The sequence below is a fragment of the Dasypus novemcinctus genome, chromosome 18, assembly GCF_030445035.2.
Source record: "Dasypus novemcinctus isolate mDasNov1 chromosome 18, mDasNov1.1.hap2, whole genome shotgun sequence".
NCBI lineage: Eukaryota > Metazoa > Chordata > Mammalia > Cingulata > Dasypodidae > Dasypus > Dasypus novemcinctus.
In genome coordinates, this window is record NC_080690.1 from 67,374,125 (window position 1) to 67,402,113 (window position 27,989).

At 56.4% G+C, this 27,989-nt stretch overlaps 1 protein-coding gene across 3 annotated transcripts; it reads right to left on the reverse strand.

The window, feature by feature from the left end:
- Positions 1-2,527: 2,527 nt before the first annotated feature.
- On the reverse strand, positions 2,528-27,306 carry PRKD2 (protein kinase D2). 3 transcript variants are annotated; one of them, XM_004454396.4, is made up of 18 exons: positions 26,338-27,305; positions 24,179-24,317; positions 21,126-21,257; positions 20,523-20,677; positions 20,195-20,417; positions 19,618-19,695; positions 19,375-19,528; positions 16,302-16,419; positions 16,012-16,089; positions 14,923-15,181; positions 13,271-13,323; positions 13,092-13,164; positions 12,577-12,683; positions 11,659-11,820; positions 7,138-7,236; positions 6,504-6,771; positions 3,678-3,763; positions 2,528-3,364 (listed from the first exon to the last, which is right to left on the reverse strand). In XM_004454396.4, the coding sequence occupies exons 1-18, from the start codon at positions 26,572-26,574 to the stop codon at positions 3,146-3,148; spliced, it is 2,640 nt and encodes an 879-aa protein (XP_004454453.2). In that variant the 5' UTR covers positions 26,575-27,305; the 3' UTR covers positions 2,528-3,145. The 3 variants fall into 3 exon arrangements, with proteins under 3 accessions (XP_004454453.2, XP_058136454.1, XP_071065451.1); XM_058280471.2 differs by lacking the exon at positions 3,678-3,763 and having other exon boundaries at positions 26,338-27,306; XM_071209350.1 differs by lacking the exons at positions 3,678-3,763; positions 24,179-24,317; positions 26,338-27,305 and adding an exon at positions 23,857-24,118.
- Positions 27,307-27,989: the final 683 nt, after the last annotated feature.

A 27,989-nucleotide genomic window follows, 5' to 3' on the forward strand; every position in this document is an offset into this window, starting at 1 on the left:
GAACAGCAGCAGCCAGAGCTTGGGCCCCTTGGGTGGCAGGAGCAGCCACCGCTTGCCAGCAAGTGGGGGAGGCTTGAGCCGTTGGCTCCAAGGTGAGACGGAAGTAGCCTGTAGGTCCCTGGTTCCATATGTATCCGGGCAAGAATCCCTACAAGGCACGGCCCTCTTTCTCGTGTGGTGTGCAAACGGGGAACAGGGAAAGCCGCCCCCCCCCCCCCCCCCCCCCCCCCCCCCGCTTGGGAGCCCGAGGGGAGGGGCGGAGAAAGAAGATAAGAAGATAGGGAAGGTGTGTCCCCAGTCTGGGGAGAGTCCCTGGTTGTATCATATAAGGGTTTGGTAATAGCTGAGAGTTTTGGAATTCAAGTTCAGCAACATCTGAACAGGCCCAGAAACCCTGGGAGTGACCTTCCAGTCGCAGGTAAAGGAAAACGAATGACGGCGTGCCTGTGTTCTGTGGGCAATAAGGTCCTACCTCCAGGCAGAAGGTCTGTCCTGAGTCGCAGCCTTGAGAGTTAGAGCTGTGATTCGTCCTTCCCTGGCTTGTGCCCGTCATGAGTCAGGACTCGGGCAGAGAGTGCATGTCACCCGGCGAGCTGCTGAACAGGATTGAGCCAGAGTGGCTGCAAGGGAAAACCCTTCCGGGAGTATCAGAGACCGAGGGCAGCTAGCGGGGGCTTGAGGACTAAGAGCCCGCGTGTATTGTGGGGGTCCCCAGGTGAAAGCAAAAAGGGGCTGTGAACCGGAGTGTAGAGGCATGGAAAAGAAAGCAGCGCCGAGATCCCCTCCGTGATTGGGGGTTATTTGTAGAAGGGGAGACAGTCCTCAGGGTCCCTGGGGAATTGAATCTTCTGCTCCAGTTTTTTTTTTAAATAAAATTTTATGGAAGTATATCTCCAGTTTCTTTTTGCGTTTTAAGGCTGGGCCCTACCTGTCAAGCCCAGTGTCCCTTTCCTTTACAGGACCTACAAATGTCTCTATCATATTAGGTCTAGTGGGCGCTGATGGCCCAGATCTGTGGTTGTTGCAGCTGCTCATTGGTTACACCGCAGGGCCATAAATTTGCTTTGTTTGTATGGGTTTGATTTAATCGGCCACAGCATCTTCATGATGTTGGGCAATTTCGGGGAGTTCTGTAATCAAGGCATTTCCTTTTGTTGGTTAACATTATGTTTTAAAATCATGGCTTTGATTTCTGGCCTCAGGCCATTAACAAAACCAGTGGCCCAGGCAGGGGCAGCGTGACTGTCAGGGTGACGCCTGAGTCACCTTGCCATTACATTTTCTAGCTTGTGTCTATAATATGGAGAGATTCCTCCCTCTGATGTTTACGCTTTTGGATCTCAGACCAGTCAATTTTTAGAGGGAAAAGCATTCGGGATATTCCTTCATGGTATTCTCCGACATATGCTGGAGAAATGTTCCGGTTCATTTGGAGATCCTCATTTACTGAGGCCCATTTAACTTTTTCAAATCAAAGAGCTGCATCTCCCCAACCGACCAGCAGATGGACAAGTTGATGTAAATCAGGAAGTTCCAGAGAGCTCCCTGTACTAGCTGGAACTGGTTACTAAATTCTTCCTAGACAAGACTCAGGAAAATCTTTACACCTTGTAAGTCTGAGCATGGCAAAGGTTAAAAGAGAACTTGTCTGGCCATACGCTTAGATCCATCTCATTACCAGGGAGTGACAGAGGTGGGATTTGACTCAGGCCTCAATGATTCCAGAGCTCACTCCATCACTATACTCTGCTGTCTTGTCATCATATAAAGGGTACTGCACCTCGATTTCTTTCAACCCACCCCTTCCTTCACATTTCCAAGACCCCTCCCCTGGACTGCCCCTGGTATGATCTCCAGCCTGGTTCCCTCCCACACAACCCTTAAATGGCAGCCAGAGAGATCTTTCTAAAGCATGAATCTGACTCTGCCCCTCCCCTGATCAGAAGCCTGCCATGGCTCCCCAGTGCCCATGGAAGAAAGAACACTGTGGTTTGGCTCATCCCCTCCAAGACACTCATCAGCTTCTAGCACAGTAATTCTCAAGTGTTAGCACACAGCAGTCACCTGGAGGGTTTGCTAATAGAGTTTGGGGGGACCCACCCCCAAAATTTCTGATTCAGTTTGCCTAGAGTGGGCCTGAGGAGCTGCACTTTTTTTTAGGCAGTACCAGGGATTGAACCCAGAACCTTGTATATGGGAAGCAAGCTCTCAGCCACTGAGCTACACCTGCTCCCCAAGAATCTGCATTTCTAACAAGTGCTCAGGTGGTGGTGCCGCTGGTGTCAGGAACCACTTTTATGAACCAGTGATGTTCCACCCGCCCCGGACCCAGATGCAGAGGAAGACACGCCCTCCCTGGCCCCCAGGCTCCCCCCAGGGCTGCCTCAGCCCCGCCCACTCCGGGTCTGTTCCCAAGGGATGGTAAGCCCTGTGAGGGCAGGGCTGGGCTGATGTGGCCACTACTGTGTCCTCAGCACCACCTAACAGTGTGACAACTGGACGAATGAGTGAATGAGAAGTCATCACATCATTTTGAAAAAGAAAATGCTAAATATTACATATCGAGTTTCCACTCTGGACCAGACTTGCGCTGATTGCACTGTCATGCTCCCGCCATCCCTCCTCCCTAATTCTTCCTCCGTTATTCTTCCTTCCTCCTGACGCTACCTCCAGACGTTTCCCCCTCCACTCCCCCCTCCTGGCAATCCTCCCTCCATCCCTCGCCACCAAAGCTCTTCCTCCTCGGGTGAGGGCTTCCTCCATACTTCCTGCCCTAGTCAGCACCCCTTCCCAACCTCCCGTCCATTCAGGCTTGCACTCCTCTCCTCCCCTCTCCCTGCATCCCACCCTCCCTCCATCCTTCCCCTTCAGCCTCTCCTCCTTCCAGGCGAACTCCATCTTGGTGAACAGACCGATGACTCAAGCGTGCGCTGCAGGCACAGGCGGAGGGCCCGAGGTCAGAGATGAGTCCGTTTTAATCGTTGGAAAGACCGGGAGAGGCCTTTGTAAAGGACCCTCTGACACCCCACCCCCTCCAACTCTGGGTGTGCGCCATCCAGTCTGAGCAGGAAGCCTCTTCTATTAGAGTTCGTCCCTGGGAGGGGATGGCGGGACAGGCCGCAGGGGCAAGCAGGAGCGCAGCGCCTCAGAGGATGCTGACGCGCTCCGCCAGCCCCGCCAGCCCCTGCATCTCGTGGTCCTGCGGCGGGAGGGCCCCGGCCAGCTCCCCCTCGGCGGGCAGCCCGGGCAGCCGCCGGCGCTCCGCCAGGAACTGCTCCCAGCGCGCGTCGTCGCTCTCGTGCGTGATGTACCGCTCGCCCATCTTCCCCTCCAGCTCTCGGAGATCCAGCCACGTCTGGTATTCCTGGAACGGGAAGCGCAGGGGTTAGCGTGGCGGCCACGCAGAGGGCACAAGGGCGCGCCCGCGCTTTCTGTCCAGCGTGAGAGGCCACGTGGCGCCTGGTACCGAGACGGAGAAGCCACGCCCTCCACGCCCCAGGGCCGGCCCCGCCCTTTCTGCAGCCCAGCCAATGGGAGGCTCAGCCTGGTTCCCGCCAAGGTCAGTCCAGCCGGAGCTCTACCTGTCAGCCAATAAGAGGTCTAGTTCCACCTCTTCCTCCAACCCTGCCCACTGGTCGGCTCCACCCCCTCACACTCAGCCCCGCCCCCTGCGGCACCTGTAACCACGGGTGGCTGAGAGATTTGTCCACGCTGTAGCGCTTGCGCATCTTCACCTGCAGCAGGTTGTTGATGAGGTCGATGGCTGTGAGGGAAGGGGAGAAGCAGCTGGACCCCTGCCAGGGCGCCCGAGCCCATCCTGCGGCCAGCGTGGCTTTCCTTCTGCCCTGGCCCGGGCGGCTGGGAAGCCTCCCCTGCTCCAGTCACCTGTCCACCCCTTCCCTCACCTCATCACCTCATTGTTCCCCCTTTCCCCCACCACGCACACTAGTCCTCCACCTCTTCACCAGTTCTCTACCTTAGTTTCCCCATTCCTATGTCAGCTTCACAATTTTTGTCACACACAGGTAAAGACCTGGTGTACTATTCTTTACTTAATATTTTTAAGCCAACTCACTTATCCAAAATATAACTGGTAAAACAAAAAATATATATATGTGAAACTGGTAAGTGGACAAAGCAAACTGGAGAAGAACATGTATAGGACGCTGCTATCTTGTGTAAAGAGGAGAAATAAAAGAATATATGTCCACATATTTGTTTGCATATATATAAACTCTCTCTCTTGAGGGACAGACACAAAACTCATAATTGGGAAGCGGATGTGGCTCAACTGATAGAGCGTCTGCCTACCATATGGGAAGTCCAAGGGTTCGATACCCAGGGCCTCCTGGCCCACACACAGGGCTGCTGTGCAAGGGGTGCCATACCATGCAGGGGTACCCCCCACGTAGGGGTGCTGGATGTGCAAGGAGTGAACCCCACAAGGAGAGTCGCCCTGAGTGAAAAGCACAGCCTGCCCAGGAGTGGTGCCACACACATGGATTGCTGACGCAGCAAGATGACACCACAAAAAAGAGACACAGATTCGCAGTGCCACCTGACAAGAATGCAAGCGGACACAGAAGAACACACAGGAAATTGACACAGAGAGCAGACAATGGGGGGAAGGGGATAGGGAAGGGGAGAGAAATAAATATAATAAATCTTAAAAAAAAAAAAAAAGAAACTCATAATGGTCATTGCCTTTTGTTGGAACCGCAGACAAAAGAGAGGATTTTCACTGTGCACCCTTTTGTGTTTAAAATTTTGAACCATGTGTGTATTTAACCTATATAAAGCTAGATAAAAGGTTCTTTTATATCAATTTGCTTTTTTTAATGTGTTTTTTAAGGTAAAAATAAACTTATTCAAAGTGGAATAAGTCACCCTGGTCAATGGGCATCCACTGATGACATGCTCTACCCACAAAAATCAAATGAAAATAAAACAGTATCAGGTGCTAGTCACAGGCTGCAACTGAGGCCTGTGTTTTGTGAAAAGGGGATGGGTGAGTGTCATGTGTTAACAGAAGCCAGCATCTATCCGACAATCTCCTTGGTCACCGGGCTGGAAGGACAAAGCCTCCCAGTGTGACTCCATCTGAGGACAGGTCTTGTCCAGCAGGTGCCCCCTCCAGTCAACGCCCCTCCTGGGGGCTCGCACGTCCTCGTGCAGCCACGCCCTCATTCACTCACGCGGGACCAATGCAGTTACCCAGAGGCTCCTGAGTTGGCCCCCAAAAGACAAGCCTCAGGACCTCCAAAATTGCTCTACCTGGGCTCAAGCCCACCCCTGTTCTCAGTACTTAGTGCTGACCCACCACCAAGACCTTTCCCTGCCTTGAGAAACTTCCGTGGGTCACCCCCGCCCAGGGCCCTCCCACTGCTTCCCATGTCTATGGATCTGACCACACTCCTTCTTCTCGGACCACTTAGAAAGCACCCTTCCCTTGTGCCCAGTTCATCACAGTGTGCCCAGAACCAAGGGTAGGCGGTCCAGGGCACCGAGCAGGCACTCAGCCTGGACTTGTTGAACAAACTGTCATGAATACATTTTTGTCCCCTTATCCTCCCTCCCATACGCCATCTGTCCTGAGCTCGCTGGCTCCCGGGCCTGCCCCTTCTCCTCCCTCCACTGCAGGATCTTGGCTCTGACACCCCCACCCTATCCGCCCTCTAAGCATCCCACCCTACCCGGGGCTCTGGGGCCCAGCCCCTCTCCTGACCACAACCACGTCCAGGCTGCGGCCCCGGGGCAGCAGGCTCCAGTCCCTAGGCCCCGTGCTACTGCCCGGCCTCCCCTTCAGGGGCCACGGTCCTTGGAGACAACGTGCCAGTATCAGCCTCAAGCCCGGCCCCCTCCCCCTGCTGCCCCACCTGCGCCCGCTCCAGGGTCCAGGCTGTGACTCTGGCCTCAGGGCCTGCCCTTCTGCTGGACCTCTTCAGAAACGCCCCACAGTCCCCTGCCCTGGGCCTCACCCCCAAATTCTAGGGCCCACCTCCCTGAGACGATCTCCTGCCACCCTCGATTGGCCCCCTGCACCCAGCAAGGAGCCTGGCCCTTGCGCCTCGCCCCTGCCCCCTCCGCCCACGGCACCATCATATCTGCAGGGCTAACCCTCTCGCGGTCACAACCCCAAGGGCCCCAGGCCTGCGCCCGGGCCTCAGGAAGGTCCTGTCCCGCTCCAGGTCCTGAGTCGCGCCCCAAGGCACCAGGGGACTGTCTTAGAGATTCCGGGCGCTTCCTGTCCAACCCACAAAAACCTAGCCAAGGCCTGAGTCTCTGAGCTGTTGGTCCCGACAGGCCGGGAGACGCTCCTCAAGGTCCAGCGGCCTTACCGGGCCCCAGACCGCCCCTCCCGCGGCCCCGCCCCCGGTAGCTCCACCCCAGGTCCTGCCACTGGCCCCGCCCCTCCCACAGCCCCGCCCCCGATAGCTCCACCCCCAGGCCCGGCCCCACCCCTCGGCCCCCGCCCCCACCACCAGCGACCCGCGACCACGCACCTCCGGTGGAGATGCGGCTCCAGGGGCTGGCGGGGTACATGAAGGCTGCGTTCTGGATCTGGTCGTTGATGTCCTCGTCCTCATTGAAGGGGAACGTGCCGCTGAGGCTGACGTACATGATCACGCCCACCGACCACATGTCCAGCGAGCGGTTGTAGCCCTGGTTGAGCAGCACCTCGGGCGCCAGGTAGGCCGGCGTGCCCACCACCGAGCGCCGGAACGACTTCTCGCCGATGATGCGCGCGAAGCCGAAGTCGCACAGCTTCACCTGCGGGGAGCGGGTTGCACAACTTTGAATATCCCCGGAGCCACTGCACTGTACATTTTCCATGGGTGAATGGTATGGTGTGTGAACTGTATCTCAATAAGGCTCTCAAAAACCAAAGCGCAGATCTTCCAGCCACAGGGCCTTTGCACAGGCTCATCCCTCTTCTTGGAGCCTAACCATGGAACCTCTTTCTCAGCCCCAGAATGCTCATGCTGGGCCTGAGTGAGAGCAAGCTTTTATCTTACGTAAGCCACTGTCGCGCTGGGTCTCTGCGCCAGAGGCTGGACTTCGACTGTGATTAGTGCAGCCCTTGGCCGCCACCAGGGTTGGGTGGGCTTCCCAAAATCCAGAGGGGACATGACTGACCTGAGGAAATGGGTCGGCGGAAGCCAGCAACACGTTTTCTGGTTTCAAGTCACAGTGGACGATGTTCTTGAAGTGAAGGTGTCTCAAAGCCACCAGGATCTGAGGAGGGAGATGGGAGCAGTGAGGAGGGTGCCTGCCCCAGGTCCTGCCGTCAGCCATGAGGCCTGGCCACGCCCCTCTCTGCCCCTCAGGGTGGGGTTCCCGTCAGGGGAGGCATTGGAACACCAAAGAACAACCCAAGGACCTCAGAGCCATCTACACCTGAATTCTGGCTGCGGAATTCTAGAAAGAGTGAACCAGAGCAGTGGGGCTGGGAAGGGCCTCAGACACCAACTGGGACGTGTGTGGAAAGTTCCTGATAAAAAATGAGCTATTAATACAGCAGGGACTTTCAAGGAGGTGCTAATGTGCGAGCCAAAGTTTTTAAAAATATTTTTCACCCTTTAGCAAACTGTAATACAAAAAACGCATGCACAACCATGACACGGGTTATATACCCAATGCATATAAGAGAAGGTAGGGAGCAGATGTGGCTCAAGTGGTCGAGCACCTGCTTCCCACATGGGAGGTCCCAGGTTTAGTTCCTGGTGCCTCCTAAAACCAAAAACAAACAAGCAAACAAATGAAAAAACCAACGCAGGGGAGCCAGTGTGGTTCAGTGATTGAACGCTGGCTTCCCACATACGAGGTCCCAGGTTCAATCCCCCGCCCTGGTACCTCAACGAAAAAAAAAAGAGAGAGAGAAGGCTTCTGTTCTGGAGCCAGGCTGCCTCGTGGAAAAGTCTGGTTCCACGCAGATAGGCTTGTGAAATGGGCAAGGAATTCACTTCTCTGGGTCTCGGTTTTCTCATCTGTAAAATGGAGGCACTAACAATCTCCACCTGACAGGGCGGCGTGAGGCTCAGGAGCTGAGACACTCAGGCAAGTTCTTAGCACAGTGTCTGCGACAGGAAGCACTGCATGCTAGCCATTAGCATCCCTGCTGCTGTTATTATTTTTGGGATGGTCTGTTGGCGCACATATTTTTTGTGGGAGTCTCAAATCAAGGTCCGGCTATATCTGTGAATTCAAGTCTCCTAAGATGGCAAAGTGGGGTGATTCAAAACCAAACCATTTTGTGTGATTTATTAAAAAAAAAAAAGATAAAAAACAAACCCAAACCAAACCAGTTACCGTTTGTAACCACTTATCTGTAGCAACAGTGATTTTTATCCCCCCTGATTCTGCTGAACCCAAACAAAATCCACTGGAAGCACAGAGGGATGGAAGCATGCAATTTCAATGTCTGGCTCAGATCTGGAGTATCTGCACTTGGCCTCACTGTTTTCACTGGATGACTCTCCAGCGAGGAAAGGTTATTGGAATGTCACTGCTGCAGGCCAACCTCCTCACTCTGCCGAGAGCCAAAGATGGGTGTACGCATCTTAGCCAGATTTTTGGTTTGCTGCTTCCCCTGCCCGCCACCTCTGGCATTAAGGGCACTTTGAAACTAGATAGACTCTTGCCCATCCCGCGACCTAGCTGTGTGACCAGTCATGGGTGAGAGACTGGACCAGGCCTGAGCCTCAGTTTTCCCATCTCGAAGGTGGGGTGATAACAATACCTACCTCACAGGGTGATTGTGAGGCCTAACCAAGTTCATGAGGTAAAAAGACTTGGGGCTGGGGCAGCCAAGAGCCCGGAAAGCAGAAATCTGCAGAGAGAGAAAGAGAGAGAAAGAAAAGAGAGCAGGCAGAAAGAGGAGAGGCAGAAGGCCAGAAAGAGATGTCGCTTCATTGGCTGAAGGCATTCGATCCCCTCTCCCCATCCAAAGTGTGGGTGAACCTGCTTCAGTGACTTTCTGTCCCACCCAGCGACAGAGAGCAAGGATGCGCTGCTGGGTCTGGGTAAAGGCACAGCACAGCACAGCACAGGGGACTTGGCAATGGAGGAGTTGAGCGTAAGCTGAGGTAGCGACCAATGGGAAGGTCTTTCTAGGTAGGATGTGAAACCCAGAGGCTGTGAAAGGGAACATTTAACATTGTAAAAGTCAAACACAATATGGGGAAAAAAAAAAAAAAAAAGAGGCAGGCAAATGCTGGGATAAAAAAAATGGAACAACACAGGTGACAAGGATCTAATTTCCTTCATATACAAAGAGCTCTTACAATTCAATAAGAAAGAGACAGAATTATCCACTTGACAAATGGTATAGGGCACGTAAAGCAGAGGTGATTAAAAAAAGAACTCCAAAAGGCCAACTAACATATGAAAATATGTTCAACCTTGCCTATAATTTTTAAATTATACAACAGAGTCTCATTTTTCCATCTATAAGACTGGCAATTACTTTTATCCATTGTTGGTGAGGAATGAGAAAATTGATACCCTCAGACCTTGTTGGTGGGAGCAAAGATTGAAAGGGATTTTAGAGAATAATTGCATAACGTCTTTAAGATTTTTAAAGACACATTTCCCTAGACTCTGGAATCTATTATTTGAAATGTGGTCTGTTGAAATTCTCCCATCTATGCACAACGATGTTTGTAGACAGATGTTCACAAGATGTGGTTTGCGATGGTGGAAAATTAAAAGTAACCACATGTCCACTAACTGGGGAATTTGATGAAATCTATTATGAGATACGATTCAGAAGAACAGGCAGATCAGCTAACATTGGACTGAAATGGGACAGTCTCCCAGAGCTGTTAAAGTGATGAAAGGGGCAGAACACATAGTTATATATATGATATGGAACAAATAAAAATACACAAACACTCATAGAGAAAACAGAAAAGTGTGAATATAAAACAGATTAGTTTGGTATTTACTGGTTAAAAGCACAGATGCTGGGGTCAAGTTCCACCAGCTGTGTGACCCAGGATAAGTTATTTCACATCTCTGAGCCGCAGTTTGGTCAAATGGAAAATGGGGGTGATAATGATAGAACTTACTGCATATGTTGTTACAAATATTAAATGAGCCCCTCTGTCTGGGGTAATAGAAAGGCTCTGGTAATAGATGGTAGTGATGGCTGCACAATATTGCGAGTATGATAAACGTTACTGGAGTTTTTGTTTTTTCATTTTTTAGGAGGCACCTGGTATTGAACCTGGGACCTCATACATGGGAAGCAGGCGCTCAACCAACTGAGCTATACCCACTCCTTGATAAACCTTACTGAATGGAATACTTGAAAGGGGTTAAAATGAGAACTGTTATGTTGTTTATATGTCACCACAATAAAAATTAAAATATAAAAATCATAGAATTGTACAACATAAAGAGTGAACCCTAGGAAACGGACTTGGCCCAGTGGTTAGGGCGTCTGTCTACCACGGCAAGGAGTGCCGTGCCACGTAGGGGTGTCCCCCGCGTGGGGGAGCCCCACGCGCAAGGAGTGCGCCCCGTAAGGAGAGCCGCCCAGCGCGAAAGAAAGTGCAGCCTGCCCAGGAATGGCACCGCACACACGGAGAGCTGACACAACAAGATGACACAACAAAAAGAAACACAGATTCCCGTGCCGCTGACAATAGAAGCAGACAAAGAAGACGCAGCAAACAGACACAGAGAACAGACAACCGGGGCGGGGGGGGGGGGGGGGGGAAGGGGAGAGAAATAAATAAATAAATAAATCTTTTTTAAAAAAAAGAGCGGACCCTAATCGCAGCTATGGATTTTAATTAATAATATAATTCTAATAATATTGGTTCATCAATTGTAACAAATCTATCACACCAATGCGAAATGTTAATCACAGGGAAAACTGTGTGTGTGCATGTGTGTGTGTGAATGAGAGGGGAATCTGGGAACTCTGCACTTTCTGCCTAATTTTTCTGTAAATCTATAGCTGCTCTGAAAAATGAAAGATGAAATAAAACACTAAATGTTCAGCAAATGTTAGTGACCATCATTATCAGGGTCCTTGTCCCAGCCCTAACCGCCCTGGGCCATCGCTCTCTGGGGACAGATCTGTACCCACCACTGGACTGGGAGCCCCAGCACTGGGCCAGGCACAGAGCAGGGGCTCAGGGAGTGTTCGTTGACTGAAAACTGAACAAACGACACAACAAATGGATGAAGGAGTGAGTCCCCTTCGGAAAAGCCTCTTCCCTTTTTCTAGATGAGTAAAGCCAGGCACAGGAAGCCTGCTCGTCATTTACTATTTTTCTGTTATTACTATTACTTTTATTTTGTCTGTGCTTATTTTTCTATTATTATTTATTCTTGCTTTTCTATTATTATCATTACTCTTTTGTTTTCCCTGTTATTATGTGATGATTATTTTGTTATTTTTTGTTCGCTTGCTAGATTGTTTTTGTATTACTATTACTCTATTGTTTTTCTATTATTATCATGATTTCCTATTACAATGATTGCGTTGATCATTTTTCCTGTTATTCTTACTGCTGCCTTATTATGATTTTTTTCTGTTTTCTGCTCTGACAAACCCCCAGTGTCCGCCTGGCCTCCCGGGCTCTGGGGAGGGTCTCCGCAGGGGCTGCCCCGGCGGCGGGCGCGCGGCGGGGGCAGAGGGCGCACCTGGGTGATGAGGAACTTGGTGAGGCGCTCCGGGAGCCGGCCCTTCTCGCTGGAGAGGATCATCTCCAGCATGTCGCCGTGCAGCTTCTCCATCACCACGAACACCTTCTCCGGGGTCTCGAACATGCACTCCAGGTTCACGATCCCGGGGTGCCGCAGGCTCTGGCGGAAGGAGGGGCCGGCCGGGCGGTGGTCAGGGCGCCGGGGGTCCAGGAGACCCCCGGGGGGCAAGCCCCCAGCCTGGAGGGCGGGCAGCTGCGCCCCGGGGCGTGGAGCTGGCGAGGGGCAGGGCGGCCCACCCACCCCGGGACAGAACCCCTCTCCCTGCCCTGCTCGCTGGGCGGCCAAAAGGATCTGGAAAGATTTTGGATATCATGAAATTCTGGTGGCGGCTGCGGGCTGCGGGAGGGAGCGGAGCTTGGCGCGCGGGGAAAGAGCCTTGCACAACTTTGACTGGTCAAAGCTGGGCCCTCCCTCTCTCCCCCCCAGCCCTGCACTGTCCTGCCCAGGTCCCCTCCCAGCTCCTCCCTGGGCTCCGGGCTCCAGTCCCACCCCTCCCAGGCCCCAGGAGGTGGCACCCAGAGGGATCTTTCTAGAGCATACCTTGTCCCTCTCTTGCTCAAAATCCTTCTATGGCTCCCCAGCGCCCTCAGGAGAAAGCCCACAGGGTCGGGCCCCACTGCCCTCTTGGCCCCACCTCCTCCTCTTCCCGGCACCCAAACCACCTCAGGCTCCCTCTCACCTCCAGACCTTGGCAGGGGCCTGCTCCGAGCACCCTCGCACTTCCCCGCAGGCTCTACATGCACCTTCCCTCCTCCAGGAAGCCCTCCCTGGCCGTCCCCAGACCGGGTCAGTCGCCCCCTAACGGGAGGGCCCTTCCTGGGTGGGGCGGAGCGGGGCCGCGGAGCCCGTGGTCACCTGCAGAATGGCCACCTCGTTCCGCAGCTGGCTCTCCTGCTTGGTGGGGAAGCGCAGCTTGTCGATGACCTTGACTGCCACGTCCCTGCCGGTCTTCCGGTGCTTTCCTAGGCAGAGGGTGGGGGAGGTGGGAGATGGGGGAAGCAGGCCCCCTGCCCCCTGGCTGCCACCGCCCCTCTCCCCGAGACCCAGCCAGAGCTGGGCAAAAGGTGGGCGCGGGTCATCAGGGAGGCTCTGAGGGTCCCCAGGAGAGGTGCAAGGGGCCCCAAGACCAAAGACTGGGACCCAGGAAGGCGAAAGCGCTGAGGAGGGGGCCTGAACCCAGGAAACCGGATTTCTAGCTGATCAGAACTGACGCTGTCACCGCAGCCATCAGCTCCCTGCCTCCAGCTTACAGGACTCCAGCGAGATCGGGAGCTCCTGCACCCACCTGCGCCCAGGAGCGCTTTCCAAGCCCCCCAAACAGGTGTGGGCGCGGTGGCCTCCCCACCCGCAGGGCCCCTCGGCGTCCCTACCTCCATAGACCACGCCAAACTGCCCGGAGCCCAGCACCTCGTCTGGGAAGATCTGGTACACGGTGGCGATGTCCTGGGCGGGGGAGGGGGGGCAGGGTCAGGGGTGCAAATGGAGGCGGGGGTGGAGGAGAGGAGGGGGAGGGCGTCCCAGGGCACACGGGTGGGGGCCGGGGTCTCACCACGTTCTCTTGAATCTGACTGTTGGATACAGAGATGCTCAGAGAAGCTTGTCCTGCAGGGAGGGGAGAGGTGGAGGTGGGCATTAGCACCGTCCCCCCCCCCCCCCCAGCTCCAGAGACAGCCTCTGGATGTGGACCACCCGGGTTCGAATCCCATGACATGATGCATAACTTCAGGCTAGCGGCTTGTCCACTCTGAACCTCAGTCTCCTCTTCTGGAGAATGGGGGAAAAATCAAAGGCCCTCCCTCCCAGGGGTAGAGGAGTGAAGGAGCGGTCCCGAGGGGCTCGGGAGGGATGTCATGAATGAGGCCGCTGAGGACTTCACCCCAGGATCTCAGTAGCATGGGAGGCGTGCGGCTCCCATTTTACAGAAAAGGAAACTGAGGCTGGGGGCAGAGAGGGGATGCAAACTGACCTCAGCATGTTCCTTCCGGAACTGGTCCCCCGACTAACCCAAAGCCCTGAGCCTTCTGCCATTTCTGCATCTCTCCCTTCCTCCTCCTCCCCAGCCCACCGCCTGGTCTAGGCCCCTCGGCGTCCTCCAGGGTCTCCCTCTATAGAGAAGCCAGAAATCTTGCTGCAGCACAAACCTGATCCTGCTGCTCCCCTGCTAGAACCTACCATGGCTCCCCAGTACCCTCCGGAGGAAGCCCAGGCCCCTTCGATGGCCTTGAAGGCACGGCATTTGCTTTCAACCCCACCATGTGGCGACACGCCGACACCCTGGCCTCCTCGCTGTGCCTCCAACCCACAAGTGCTCCCCTGCTTCCCGGCCTGCGCACTCACCGTTCCCTTGACCTGCGCCGCTCTCTCCCTCTCTCCGGCCCTAGCTGAGTCCTCCTCAGCCTGCAGTTCCCCACTCAAATGTCACTCGTGGGGCTGAACTCCCGTCCCATCCTAGGGCTCCTTATACTTCTGCGGCGCACTTGTGATTTGTCAACGTGCCACCCCCGTTGGATTAAGGGCTCCAGGGGGCAGGGATCTGGCCTGCTCTGAGCATCCTTTGCCTCGGCCTGAAATGACTTCCCATTGGTCATTTCCTGTCTCCCTCCTCCTCAGCCCCCAGAGCGCAGCTCAGATGCCACCTCCTCCAGGAAGCCCCGGGCTGGGTCTAGTATCCCTGCCCTGCTTGTTCTGGGTCATCACTGCCTGGGGGTGGGACTGCTCCCGCTGTTGGACTGTGAGCCCTGGGAGGGCAGGTTCCGGGCTGTCTGGGTCACCTCTGTGTTCCCAGCCCTGGCCAGGACAGACCAGGCCCAGTGACGAGGCACAGGAAATGCATGAATTAAAAAGTTTGATCTCGGGGAGCGGGTGTAGTTCAGGGACGAACACCTGCTTCCCACGTACCAGGTCCTGTGTCCAATCCCAGTACCTCCTGTTTTAAAAAAAAAGTTTGATCTCACAATTTGGAGGAGGCTTCACCACCTGGGGTGAGGCTCAGAGAGCACAAGAGATGTCCCCAAGGCCACACAGCAGGTCAGGGGTCTGGTGGAGATCTTATGCATCTATTTTAACAGAGGCCTCTGGGCGGGGGAGTGCCGCTTTTAACCCTGCTGTTCCCTGACTTCCTCCTGGCCCTCGCCCGCTCCCAGGATCCCACACGAGCCCTCCCAGATCCTCCCCCTTGGGGACCCACGGCAGGGGACTCACGGTGGGGCGTGTGGCCGGGGGCACTGGGGGCGTCCTGGAGGATGACGGGCATCAGGGCCTGGCGGATGGCGGTCTCCCAGCCCCGGGCGGCCTCGGCTCCCTGCCCGCTCGGCCCCCCCGGGGCCCCCCCAGGCGTCTCGCCCACGAAGTAGGTGGCATTGGCCGTGATGATCTCGAAGCAGTGCAGGTTGGTGCCTGGCGGCACGAGGCTGAAGTTCTGAGCGGGCTCCACGGTAAGAATTTCCGACAGGGGGATTTCCTGGGGGGACATGGAGCCAGCACAGGTAAGGATGCCAGGCAGACCCTGGGGATCCCCACCTAACTCAGAAGGGCACCCCCAATCCAGTGCGGCAAAGGACTGGTGTGCGTGGGGTGGTCGGGGAGTACTTCCTGGCGACGTGACATTGAAGCTGAGACAGAAAGTAAGACTGGGCCAGCTGGAAGGGGAGTGGAGAACGGCATGTGCAAAGGGCCTGTGGTGGGAAAGGCTGCTTGTGGCACTCAAGGGGTGTGCTATAGCCCCATGATCTGGGCTGGTGCCTGGCACACAGGAGGCGCTCAGCTCCTCTGATGAACACACAAAGGAAACGAGGCCACGGTCAGATGACACCAGGCCTCGTGGGCTAAGAAGAGGGCTCTGGGGAGCCATAGAAGGGTTTTGAGCAGGGGAGGGCAGGTCCCTCTGGCTGAGTGTGGAGGGAAGAAGGGAGAAGATGGTACTGAGACAAGAGAAAGTTCAAGATCCATTAGGAGGGTAAAGAGGAAAGAGGAAAAGAGAGGAAGAAGACAGAAGGAAAAATGAAAGAAAGGAAGGAAAGGAGAAAGAGGAGGGAAGAAGGAAGGAAGGTGAGTGGGGAGGAAGAAAGAAAAGGAGTGCCGAAGGGCGGGAAGGGAGGAAGGCGGCAGGCTGACTCCTGCAGCAACAAAAGCAGACGAGGAAGCAGAGGTGGGTGGGGACGGCGCTGCAGGTACGGTGGTCTGAGCTGGACGGGAAGAACGCCAAGGAAGCAGGCGGGGAAGGGGTGAGGAAGACACTCGAGGCCGGAGGAGCCGGGGCTGGGGGAGGCGGCGAGGGGGCAGGGAGGCCACCTTGTAGTATCTGTTGGTCGTGTTGTTCTGGAAGAGCGTGATGCACTTGCAGTCCAGCCTCCAGTAATGCCGTTTCCTCTGTGGGGGAAAGCGGTGCAGACGTGAGGCGGGACCGCCAGGCTTGGGGTCTGCCTGGGCTCCCGCCGCCAGGACCGTGGGCATGGCCCCGCCCCCCACCTTGCCCTTAGCCCCGCCTCCCAGCCGGCCCCGCCCCTTAACCGAGTTCAACGCCCAGCAGGGCCCCGCCCCTCCCAGTAAGCCCCGCCCCCGGCCCCGCCCCGCCCGCTCACCAGCGTGTCCTTGCTGCTGTAATGGACCACCCAGCCCTCGCGCAGCGTCGTGCTGGATTTCCGCGTCGTGTGCCGCACCGACTGCACCACCCTCATCAGGGGGATGTACCCCAGGGAGCTGCGGAGGGAGGGGTGCGGGAAGGTCACATGCAGAGACAACCACAGCGCCTGGGGGTGCGCGGAAGCAGCGGAGCTGGTGGGGAGGTTGCCACACTTTCCCCCCCGCTGCGCTCCTTAGATTAAGGGGAGACTCTTTAGGGGCCAGAGGAAGAGGCGGGACTCTGAAGTCAGGCTGCTTGGCCAGTTACCTAACTTCCCCGTGCCTCAGTTTCCCCACCTGCAACACGGTCTCACCATACCCTCCGGGAGGGGAGTAAATGACTGAAAATCTTTCCAAAGAGTTTAGCACACTGGGCATACAGTGGGCCTCCAAAAAATGCCAGTTAGCATTTATCCTCCAGTGGAGCCAGTGACCTAGGGGGTGTGACTCCATCCCTCCGGGGCTCAGTTCTCTCATCTGCGCAGAAGCAACGGTCACAGCCCAGGGAGATGAAGTGGCTTGCCTGACTCTAGAACCTTCTGCACCTCTTCTTGGGGGCGCTTATTTTTCTAATGAGGTGATAGCCACATAACAAAAAATGAACCATTTTCAAATGTACCACTCAGTGGTGTCACAACGTTGTACAACCATCGCCTCTATCTGCTTCCAAACACTTTCATCACCCCCTAAGGAAACTCATCAAGTGCCAACTGCCCCCTCCTGATCCCTGCACTAGATCAGGAACCAGGGTGGGCTTTGCCTCTCTGCGACTCACTTTCCTCATCTGGGAAATAGGATTAGCCCCCCCCCAACTACCCTTCTCCAAGACCCTCCAGGGCCAACGCCGACAGGCCACTCCTGTGTTACTAAATGCTTTAAGGAAACACCTGGGAGAAAGGGAGTCTGAGGTTCCAGGCTGCTCGGGCCGGGTGGCACCAGTGTGACACTCGGCGTGATCACTGTGATCTGGGGATCTGACCCGTCTCCCACCTCTTCCCCTCCCCTTCCCTGCTCCAGCCGCCGGGGCCTCCCAATAGCCTCCCCATGGCTCTCTCCCTTCCCTATCCAGATCTTTCCGAATGTCACCTCCTCAGAGGCCTTCTCTGATGGCCCACCTAAAATAGCACACTTCCCAGTCCCCATCCCCTCTCTCTGCTTTACTTTCCATCATAGCGGTTAACAAGGCTTGATGTTAGGGATGCATTTGTTCATTAGCTGCCTCCCTGGCTGGAGTATCAGCTCGCCTTGCTGCCTGTTTTACGCTAGGAGAGCACGTTAAGCATTGACGGAGGTTATGTGAAAGTGACAGCCCACCTCCCCATGGACTGCGCTGTCCTGCTCCTCTGGGGTGAAGTCTCAGCTCCTCCTCCTCATTAACTCATGGCCGAAGCCTCGGAGCCTCAATGATCTAACCTGGAAATGGGGATAACGATCCTTACAGGAAGGATTTAGTTCAAGGACAAATGCTGGAACTGATGGACTCCACAGTTGCGGTTTTCTAGGGAGCCTCCACTCTTAAAACACTTTGGAATGCGCGCAGCGTTTCTGTTCAGAGTGATGAAGTTTTGGTGGTATTGGGTGGTGGTGACAGTAGCACGACATGGGGAATGTCATTAACACCACTGAGTTGTACATTTACTACACTGTGTTAGTACACTTATTTAGACAATGTATTAATATAGTGTATTAATAACACTGCATTAATGCCATGCTAAAACATACCAAAAAGTAAAGAAGAAAGAGAAATGGAAATTCAAATATCTTCTTCCCATACAAGAGAACGGATTGTCTCCTGGCCTCCCCACTTTGGGGACTCAAGATGAAGACACTAAGGTGGGCCCCTTTCCCACGGCGGGCACTTCTCCCACGGCGAGTGCGTTAGGGTCTAATGGACTTGCACCGTGGCCCTGGGAGGAGGTCCCATCACGGCCCCCAGGAGGACGCCTGGGCACTCCGGTGTCCCGTCACTGCCTGACTCCACTGGCAATGGAGATGGGGGTGCTGGGCCCTGGCCCTGGCTCGGGTCACCCCAGCACCCTGTGCGTTTTAACTCTGCTGCCTTCCTGCCTCCACCGGAAACGTTCATTCCATTCCCACGTACGAGGGGCCCGGCAGGAGCCAGAGCGTGTTCCAGGCCCTGGGGAACTGACCAGTATCCCTGCCCCCACGCACTGGAGCTCACATCCTTGTGGAGACGAATAAGCATGGATTCTCATTCTCATTGGAAATGGTACAATTCAGTAAAAGTTAGTATTAGCATTATTTTAAAGCTTCCATTGCCTTTCAGGTCCTTGGGAATATTTTCCTTCCCTCATTTTACAGATGGGGAGACTGAGGCACAGTAAGAGGAAGGGCCATGTTGAAGGTCATATCAGTCCATCATAGGCCAAACTGGTCAAAATACATGCACACTTTTCCCTTCCTAATAGAGATAACATCATTTATTTAACACTTACTGTGTACTAGGGGCCAAGCTAGGCACTTGGCTTGTATGCGTTCATTTAATCCTCATGACAACCCTAAAGGTAGGTGCTACTTCATCACCATTTTACTGATGAGGACACTGAGACCCAGAGAGGTTGATAGCTTGCCTAAGCCCACACAGCAACCTGGATCCACAGTCTATGTTCTTACTCTTTATACTCTCACTCTGCAATATGGACTGTTTCCAGAAGGATCCACAAGAAACTGATCCCAGTGGTTTTCTCCAGAGAGGGGAGCTCGGGCAGCTGGGAGACAGGGAACGAGGAGGGTTCCCTGTAAATACCTTCTGAAAAGCTGTATTACCAGTTCCAAAAGAGAAAGGCAATATAAATTAAAATGTACTTCTAGAAAAACTTTCCAGAAAGGTAAATCAGGAGAAAAGGTTAAATAAAAAAAAAAAAATACAGTTGCAGTGCTTAAAAAAACTTGCCTTGGTAGCCTGCAACATTTACAGATATAAGGTGATGTCACCCATTGTAGAGAAGGGGAAGGGTGAGGCTCACAGTGGCGAGAGGCCCTCCCGAGGGGCTGAGGAGGGGCCGCGGGTACCTCTGCGCCTTGCCGCCCTCGCCTTCCTCCTCCTCACTGGCGCGGAGGGCGTTTTCCGAGTGGGAGCCCGGGATGACCCCAGAGTCCTCAGGCTCATCCACGAGGACACCCTTGTCCGCGTCACTGAAGTCGGTGGCCTCCTCCATCGGCACATCTGGGAGGAACGGGGGTCTCAGAGGGGCCGCCGCCCGGCCCTGCCCCACCCAGGCCCCCCTGCCCCGCTCAGGCTCCCCCAGCTCTTACCTCCATTGATGAGTGCCTCCCCCAGGCAGTCGTTGGGGACGCGGGTGGCGCAGCGTTTGTGACAGTTAAACTTGCAGTCTGGTGGGAGGACAGGGAGCAAGAGATCACCTGGCAAGTTTGGACCTGGACCCCTAAACTCCAGGCTCCAAAGGGCCTGCTCTCGCTGTCGGAGTCACAAAAGTCTAGCTGCCCCTTCTGCCATCTCCAACCTCTTTGGACCACCATTTTCCCAACTGGGCTGTGGGAAGACGAGATTAACAGCCTGGGACTCTGAAGCCCTGTCCCTCTAAGGTTCTAAAGTTTCCGTTCACCCAGACTTCCAGAATTTTAGAATGTGGTGGGTTCAAAATTCTCACACTCTTCAAACGTGTCTCTCCAGTTCTCTGATTCTAGAATTCTCAGGCTCCACAGCATGAGAATTCCATGCGAAGTACCTTCAGAATCTAGAATTCGAAGGTTCTAGAGGCTGAGGACCACGGCCCTTCGGAGGCCCTGCGCTCCCAGGGCTGGGCTCTGTGATTCCGTCCCTCCACAAGCCCTACGGGGAGGGGTCTGACCCTGTCGTGCTCCCGCTCACCTTTGCACTGCAGGCCCTGGCGAAAGAGCCCCTTGAGGAGTTTCTTGCAAGCCTGGCAGACGGTGGGTCGCGTGTAGCTGTGGATGAGGAAGGTGTGTGGCACCTTGACCTTGGAGAGCAGCAGCTTGTCCAGCTCGATGGGGCGGCCAGTGTAGGATGAGGCGGAAGAGGAGGAGGACGACGAGGGCGGGCGACGGGGCAGCAGGTCCGTGGTGCTGCGGCTCTGTTCACGGCCGAGGGCGCGAGGGGCACGTCAGGGCCTGCTACCCCCTCTGCCCGGGCCCCTCGCCTCCCGGACACCCACCGGCGCCGCCCGCCAGCCCCTCACCAGCTCGTCGGGCGTGCAGGGCAGGGACTCGGAGGTGCCCAGGCGCACCGAATGGCCGCTGGCCAGCGACGTGGACGACAGGCGCCGCTTGCGGGCGCCACTGCAGTTGTTGGGGATGCTGAAGGCGCAGCGCTTGTGGTAGTTCAGCCCGCAGCCTGCAGGGGGCGCCAGGAGGTCAGAGGCGCCGCCTCGGCCTCCGCGTGGCCCCCCCACCCCCGCCCGCTCTGCAGCTCCGCCCCCTTCACCTCAGGCTCCGCCTCCAGCCCGCGAGGCCCCCCTCCTCCGGAAAACCCCGCTCTCCTCCCCTCCCCACCCTAGCGCCTCCCGCAACAGCGGCGGCTCAGGCTCCGCCCCCGCCCCGCCCCACCCCTCTCCCCCCGCCCCCAGACTCCTGTCCACCCGCCTGGAGCCACCGTTTCCCCATTCCTGCCGGCTTCTAGCGCCGTGACCCCCTCCCCGGCCTCTCCCCACTTCCCCAGCCCCGCCGAAGGCCGCCGTGAGCCCCGCAAGAGCCACAGGCCCCCAACACGCCTGGAGCCCCGGGCCGCCCCGGCCCCGCCCCTCCGCCAGGCCCCGCCCCTCCGCCAGGCCCCGCCCCCTCACCGTCGCACTTGAGCCCCTGGCGCACCAGGCCGAAGAGCATCTCCCCGCAGTGGTCGCAGAAGGCGGGCGCTCGGTACGAGTGCACCGTGAGGGCGTGCGGGCGGATCTGGAAGTCCTCGAAGGTGGCCGAGGCTGCGGGCAGCACGCAGGGGTGGGTGGTGGGCCCAGGGCGCCCCCCGCCGCTCGCGGGAGCCAAGGTTCTCCCGGTTCTCCCCCAGGCTTTCCTTCCTTCACCCACTCGCTCGCAAACTCCCTTCTGTCTGGGTTCAAATCCCAGGCCCCAAACCCCTAGGTGCCTCAGTTTCCCCCTCTTTAAAAGGGAATCCCAACGAACATTTACTGAGCACCGTTCTAGGTGCTAGGGACACTGTAGAGAACAAAACAGAAAAAAAAAAATCCCTGGTCTCTAGGGAGGAAGACAGAAATCAACAAAATCAATATTCTTATTTAATAATCGCCCAAGTATCTAGTGATAGGCCTTGCTCTAAGTACTTTAAAATTCTAACGGATTTAGCCTTGCTGCAAAGCTGTGAGGTATATCCTGCTACTGTCCCCCTTTGCTAGATGAGGTGACTATGACACAGAGAGGGTAAGGGACCTGGCCAAGGTCACACAGCTGGCAAGTGGTAAACTCGGTCAGCCTGGCTCCAGAACTCATGCTTTTAATTAACACTGTACTTGCTGCCTCTGGGAAATTTTTAAGTAATAAAGTTTACAGTAAGTGAGAAATCAGTAAGTCTAAGGAGAAAAATTAAGCAGGGAAGGAGATTACAAAAATGGGCAAGAGATGCAATTTTAAACAGGGTGGGGTCAGGGCAGGCCTCCTTGAGAAGGTGATGCTTAAGGCCAAGACCGGAAGCAGACAAAGGTGTGAGCTGTCAGGTATGTATATATTATATAATAAGTATTTTGTAGGATTAAATGAATTACTATACAGAAAGCACTTAAAATCGTGCCTGGCATATAGAAAGTACCCAATAAATGTTGGCTGTTATTCCATGATAGGCTCATTTTTTGGATTAAGTCTCAGCTTTCTCTTTCTTTTCCCTTCAAAATTTCAATGTCATGTGAAACTATTTCTATTAGTCTGATGCAGCAGAAAGAGAAGGGGAGCTCTCTGTGTGAAGCACTGTTCAGAAACTCGGGATAGAAATATGAACCAGATAGATACATACAGCTCTCATTCTTTTGGGGAGACAGGCGAGTAACCTAAACACGTAATAAACAGGGAAATTTAGGATAGGAATAAATGCCCTGAAAGCAACAGGCCAGTGTGATAATGGAGAATGTGACTGAGAAGTTGGCGATCCTTGAGGGAAGGCTACTGTGAGGAAACCACCTTTGAGCTGGGATCCAAACAAGGAGAAGATCTGGGGGAAGGGGGAAGGAAAATTCCAGGAAGAGAGAAGAACAAGTGGAAAGGCCCTGAGTGGAAGGGAGCTTGAAACGGAGAAAGTAAGGAGCATAGCGTAATGAGATGAATTCAAGGACCCAGCAGGGGCCAGATCATGGGGGGCCTTGAGCATTGCTGAAGCGTGTATTTTATTCTAAGGGTAGTGGGGAGCCATGGGAAGATTCGGAACAGTAGCGTGTCATGATCTGGCTTACCAGCTACTGCAACGCTCAGCAGGAGGGGCTGGCGGCTTGGACCAGTGGGAGTGGTTAGACATGGATTCGGGATGTACGTTAAGGCAGGACCCGTAGTTTTGCTAATGGATTCAGTGAGGGGGTGGGAGAAAAATGGGTATCAAAGATGCTCCCAGGGTTTTGGGCCTGAGCCCAAAAGGGAGGCCGGTGAAGCCTTTCACTGGGCCGGAGAGGACTTCAGGAAGAGCAGGTTTAGAAAGGGCGATTCAAGAGCTCCACGTCGCACAGGCCGTGGCTGGGACAGCAGCCTCCGGGAGGCGCGGCGTAAACAAGACCGGAGTTTAAGGGAGAAGCCAGGACCAAGGTCAAAATTCAAGAGCTGCCAGGCTGCAGGAGCTTTTGTTTTTTCTATCTGGTTGCGTCACTGTCTTTTTGCAGTGGCCTCTCTGCCCTGTATAGGAGTCTGGGATGTCTTTTTTTCTGTTTTTGACCAGGAGGTCTCGGGGATCCCCGGTTCCCCATATGGGAAAGGGGAGCCCAATTGCTGGAGCCACAGCCACTTCCCCGTCGGGAAAGTATTTAAAGCCTGAATTGAGCTCAGCTGGGGCGTCAGCGCCACTTCTCCTGGTTGTTGGTCCATTCAGCAAATCTTCCCGAGCATCCCCGCAAGGCAGCTCAGGTCCCCTGCCCTGGCGGAGGGTCCAGGGGCTGGGGACTTCCCGTCCTAAGGCACTGAGAACTTGCTCACCTACAGAATGGGAGCGGCGGGTGGGAGGGCGCCCTAGATCCTGGCCGCACACCCCCATCGCCTGAGGAGCTCTGCAAACTACAAACGCCCAGGTCTCCTCTCAACGAGGAGATTCCCATTTCCTTCCGCGCTGCAGCGGGCAGCCCACCGTTTCCAACTTTAAAGGACAACACACAGACAGCGCCGTGTACGCATCAGCAGTGTATACGGCGAGGGGGATTTCTGAGCTGTATGGACCCGGGTCATCAGCACCCTGATCCACAAACGGAAGCTGTCACCCATCCCCAGGAAGCCCCCCTGGGCCCCCACCCAGTCCCCACCTTCCCCAAAGGTGCGCGCTCTCCTGACTGCCCAACACCAGAGAGTCACTTTTGGGGGCTTTGTAAAAGGAATTACCCAGCGTGGGGTCTGGTGTCCTGCCAGTCTGTCGGCCTTACGTTTTGAGAGTCCCTCTTGTGAGTCACGCTCAAGGCGGTGGGATTTCTGCAAGGACTGCAGCGCGGTTTATTTATCCATCCCGAAGCCTCAGTTTGTAAAAGCTCCCCAGGGGAGATCACAAGCACTGGCCTAACCCCAGGGGAGATCACAAGCACTGGCCTAACCCCAGGGGAGATCACAAGCACTGGCCTAACCCTGCGCTTTAAAAGCCACGTTTCTGAGCCCAGCTCGCCCCGCCCCCAGCCGAGGCCCCGCCCCCAGGCCAGCCGCGGCCTCTCACCCGACAGCACCACCTCCACCAGGTCGCCCTCCTGGATGTCTCCGGCCGAGCGCACCAGCTGCAGGAGGTTGGCTGACGCGGGATCATGTTTGAAGAGCAGGATCTTGTCGTAAAGGCCGTAGAAGCCACACTCAGGGAACTTAGGGGCGGAAGAGGGAGGTGGCGACGGAAAAGCTCAGGGTTGCCCTCAGCGGCTGAGTGGAATCTTCCCGGGGCAGGGCCGGCTGTTTCCCCCGGAAACTCTGAGACCCCGCAGCCCCTCGCTTCCTGCCTGCCCCCTCCCAGCCCCAGGTGGAGCCGGGCAGGAAGCCGGGGCCCCGGGGGTGCTAGGAGAGAGATCCGGCATGAGTTCGGTGGTTGGATCGGCGAGGTGGGGTTGGAGTGAGGGTATAGCTCTGGGGGCATGGTCTTCTGCAGCTTGGGAGGGGGAGGCCGAGGGAGCGCCCCTTTCCCTCTCCACGCCCCCCCTTCCTTCCTGGATCCATTGTTTTCCCGGCTACCTGGCTCCCGGCCCAGCGCTGGGGCGGGGCTAAGCTGGAGGGAGGGGATTTCGGACTCCTGAGGGGAAAGGGACAGGGTTCCAGAGAGCCGGAGGTAGGGTGTGTGCCCCGACTCAGTGCCCAAAGGTCCCAGGTGCCTGGGTCCCCAGCTTGGGGGGACGGGCAGGAAATGAAATCTGGTAGAACAGAAAGTGAAACTGCCCAGGTGGGGCAGCTGGAAGGAAGGAAGGGGGCCCCCGAAAGCACCTGGGACCTGGAGGGAGAAAAATAAGGCTGGGGCGAGGCTTGAGGGAGGGAGGCTGGGGATGGGAACAGGGACAAAGAATTTCACCCCAAGGGACAGTCTCCCGTGCCTCCCACCTCCAATTCTGCAACTGCTCCTTCCTCCCAGCCTGGCTTCGCAAAGAGCGGACTGTCAGGGTGGGAGCAGGGCCTGCTAGATTTGGGGGTTTGGGGGCAGACCCTATCCCTTCTCGCCTGCTGGGAGAGGAACCCAGGAGAGGAGAGCTGTCTTGGCCTTTCCTTTCTCTAAGCCTCGATTTCCTTGTCTGTGAAATGGGCGAGGGGACTCAGTTCCTGATGTTTTTCAGAGGCCCTAAGGATTCATTCCCAGGAGTCTGAGAAGATTCTGGAATGTGGATATTTTGGGATTCCAACATGCTCACATTATAGGATTATCATATTCTAGGATTCCAGCTTATTATCATTGTATTTTAGGATTTCAACAACCTTGATTGTCAAGCAGCTAATGTTCTAAGGTTCTAGGAGTCTTACAAACCAGGATTCTAACACTTGACTATTTTAGCATGAAAGAATTAAAAACCCAGCATTCCAACATTCGAACATTCGAACATTCTAGGATTCCAACAAACTAGGATTTCAATATTTGAATATTTCAACATCAGAGGAGTTCAATTACTGGAATATTCCAGCAATTTAGGATTCTAAAATTCTAACACTTTTATGACTAGTATTCCAACAACACAGAAGCCCCAAATTCTTACTTTTAACATTCTAGCATTTTGTCCATCTCCCCCCCCCCCCCCCCCCATCCAAAGCTAAAGGTGGCTTGGGGTGGGGGGCTAGGCGCTGTGATTAGGAGAGGGAACAGAGTCCCTGGCCGTTCTGGGGGCGCAGAATGGGGCCTGCCCCTCCACACCCATCTCAGGCCTGGGCTCAGAGACCTGGCTTACGCCTGGCAGCCAGCGCCAGCACCCACACCCACACCTGTCACCCGATCGCCATGGCCAGCCCGGCTTCAGTTTCTACTGTTTCCACCAAATGGGAGGCCCCAGATGGGCCTGGGCCTGGAGATCCTCCCACATCTGTTGCCCTCTCTGCCCCTTCCTCCTCTCACCCCCCCACACACCTGGTCTGCCCATCCTTTCCTCCCTGCCGGCTGCAAAAAACAACATGCAGGGACACGTAATTCAGGGAGGCTTCTGGGGCACCCCACCCCTGCCCAGGCCTCGCTCAAGCCGGTGGTGCGGTGCGGAGGCCGCTGTCCCCCTCCCCCATCAAACGCCCCAGGCTCGGATCCCCTTTCTCGCCCCCGTCCCCCCTCCCCCCTGCCCCTCCATCAGACTCCAGGCTGCCTCGGCCAGGGCCCCCTCCTCCGTCCCTCCCCCACCAGCTGGATGGGGGAACCCCGCCCCGCACCTTCTGGTCCACGATGGAGCAAGCCAGCTGCTTCACATGCGCCAGCTCGGAGGCGGCGGGCAACAGCACGAACTCGCGGGTCAGCCCGATCTGGATGTGGAAGGAGACCCCGGGGCCCGGGGCCGGCACCAGGGGCAGCAGCGGCGGCGGCGACTGGAGCTCCAAGCCGCCGGAGGGCGGTGGAGACCCCGGCCCGGGGGAGCCCGGGAGCCCCGTGGGATGGGAGGGGGCGGCCATGGAGGAAGGTCCGGGAGCGGCCGCCCGGCGCCCACCCGGGATCGGGCTGAGGGAGCCCGGGGAGCCTGGAAAACTGGAGCCGAGGGCTCTCGTGAGCCGGTGGTAGGAGCGCAGGGATGCCAGGGATGCGAGAAAAGAAATCTGGAAGGCTGAGGGGACCCGAGGATGGATCCTGGGAAAGTAGGGAGAAGGAATCTACTGGACCAGACGCCTGGGAATCAAAGGATCACAGAAAATCGGACAGGAGAAATGTAGTGGTTTGGGAACCCAGCGATTGAGAGATTCCGGGAAATCAGAGAAGAAAATCTAGTAGGTCGGGGGCTCAGGAATCAGGGGAGCCCGGGATCCAAAGGCCCTGTGAAGGGAGAAAGGATTGGGAAGAGGGCAGGGGAAACCCCAGGATCCAGTGGATCTAAGGAGAGGATCTGGGAGGAAAGGATCCAGTTAAGAAAGGGGGCCGAGGGAGTCACCAGACCTCTGGGGAAGGGGCGCAGGAGACTCTGGGTCGGGTATCGAGTGGATCCCAGGGATCCGACGGACCCGGGGATGGACAGAGGGGTTTCGAGGCCCGGGATGGTGAGGAGGGAATCTCACGGGTCTGAGAGGGTGGAGAAAGTTCGGTCGGGGGGCGCAGGGAAGGGGAGGGCGTTACCGGCGGCGGGAGGGGCAGGGGCGGTCGGGGAGGTAGCCGAGCGCCCGCAGCTCTTTCTCGTCTTCAAAGTTTAACTCCGCGGCGGCGGCCCAGGAGGAAGTGTCCGGAGCGACAGCGCAATCGGCCAATCGGCGCGAGCCTCGGTGACGTCAGCGGGCGGGGGCGGGACCTGCGGGGGGCCGGGGGCGGAAGGGGAGGGCGGGCCCGGCGCCTCTGGGTTGGGGGCGGAACCTGCCCGCCCCGGGCCGGGGGCCCGCCGCGCGGGAGGAGGCCCGCGGGGAGGGTGCCCGGACGGGTGCTACGCCCCCCTCGCCCAGGCCTGGAAAGTTCCCTTTTCCCTGCGCTGGCGCGGGGCACCGAGTCGCCCTCCCCTCCAGCGCAGGTGGCGGGGGACGCGGCGGGAAGGCGCCTGGCCCTTTAAGGAGGGGGTCCGTCTCGCCTGGCCGGCATCCGGCCCACCGCGGGCGGGGGCTGGAAAGTGGGGGGTGAAGTCTGGCTCGCTCTGTGGGCTCGGTCTCCCCGCCGCAGCCCCGGGGAGGGGGGAAGGCAGAGAACGCCCCAGCCCATTCGACAGGTGGGCAGACCGAGGCCTCGGGCTGGGCAGATGGGCCCCGCCTCGGGTCCCACTCCAGCCCCCACGGGCACGCATGGCGTGTGGACCCAGCGGGAGCAGCCAGGGCCCGGCTCCGTGTGCCGGCGGGTGGGATGGGGGTGTCTTTTCTCATCAGCTCCTGGGGAGCCCTTCGATGGCCGGGAGCCAGAG

Coding starts and splice junctions, on each gene's coding strand:
- PRKD2 (XM_058280471.2), bottom strand. CDS start 26,574: ATGGCCGCCCCCTCCCATCCCACGGGGCTCCCGGGCTCCCCCGGGCCG. Junction 20,678..21,125: donor CCAGGGGCTCAAGTGCGACG/GTGAGGGGGCGG, acceptor CGCCCCCTGCAG/GCTGCGGGCTGAACTACCAC. Junction 19,529..19,617: donor GGAGGCACTCATCAATGGAG/GTAAGAGCTGGG, acceptor CGTTCCTCCCAG/ATGTGCCGATGGAGGAGGCC.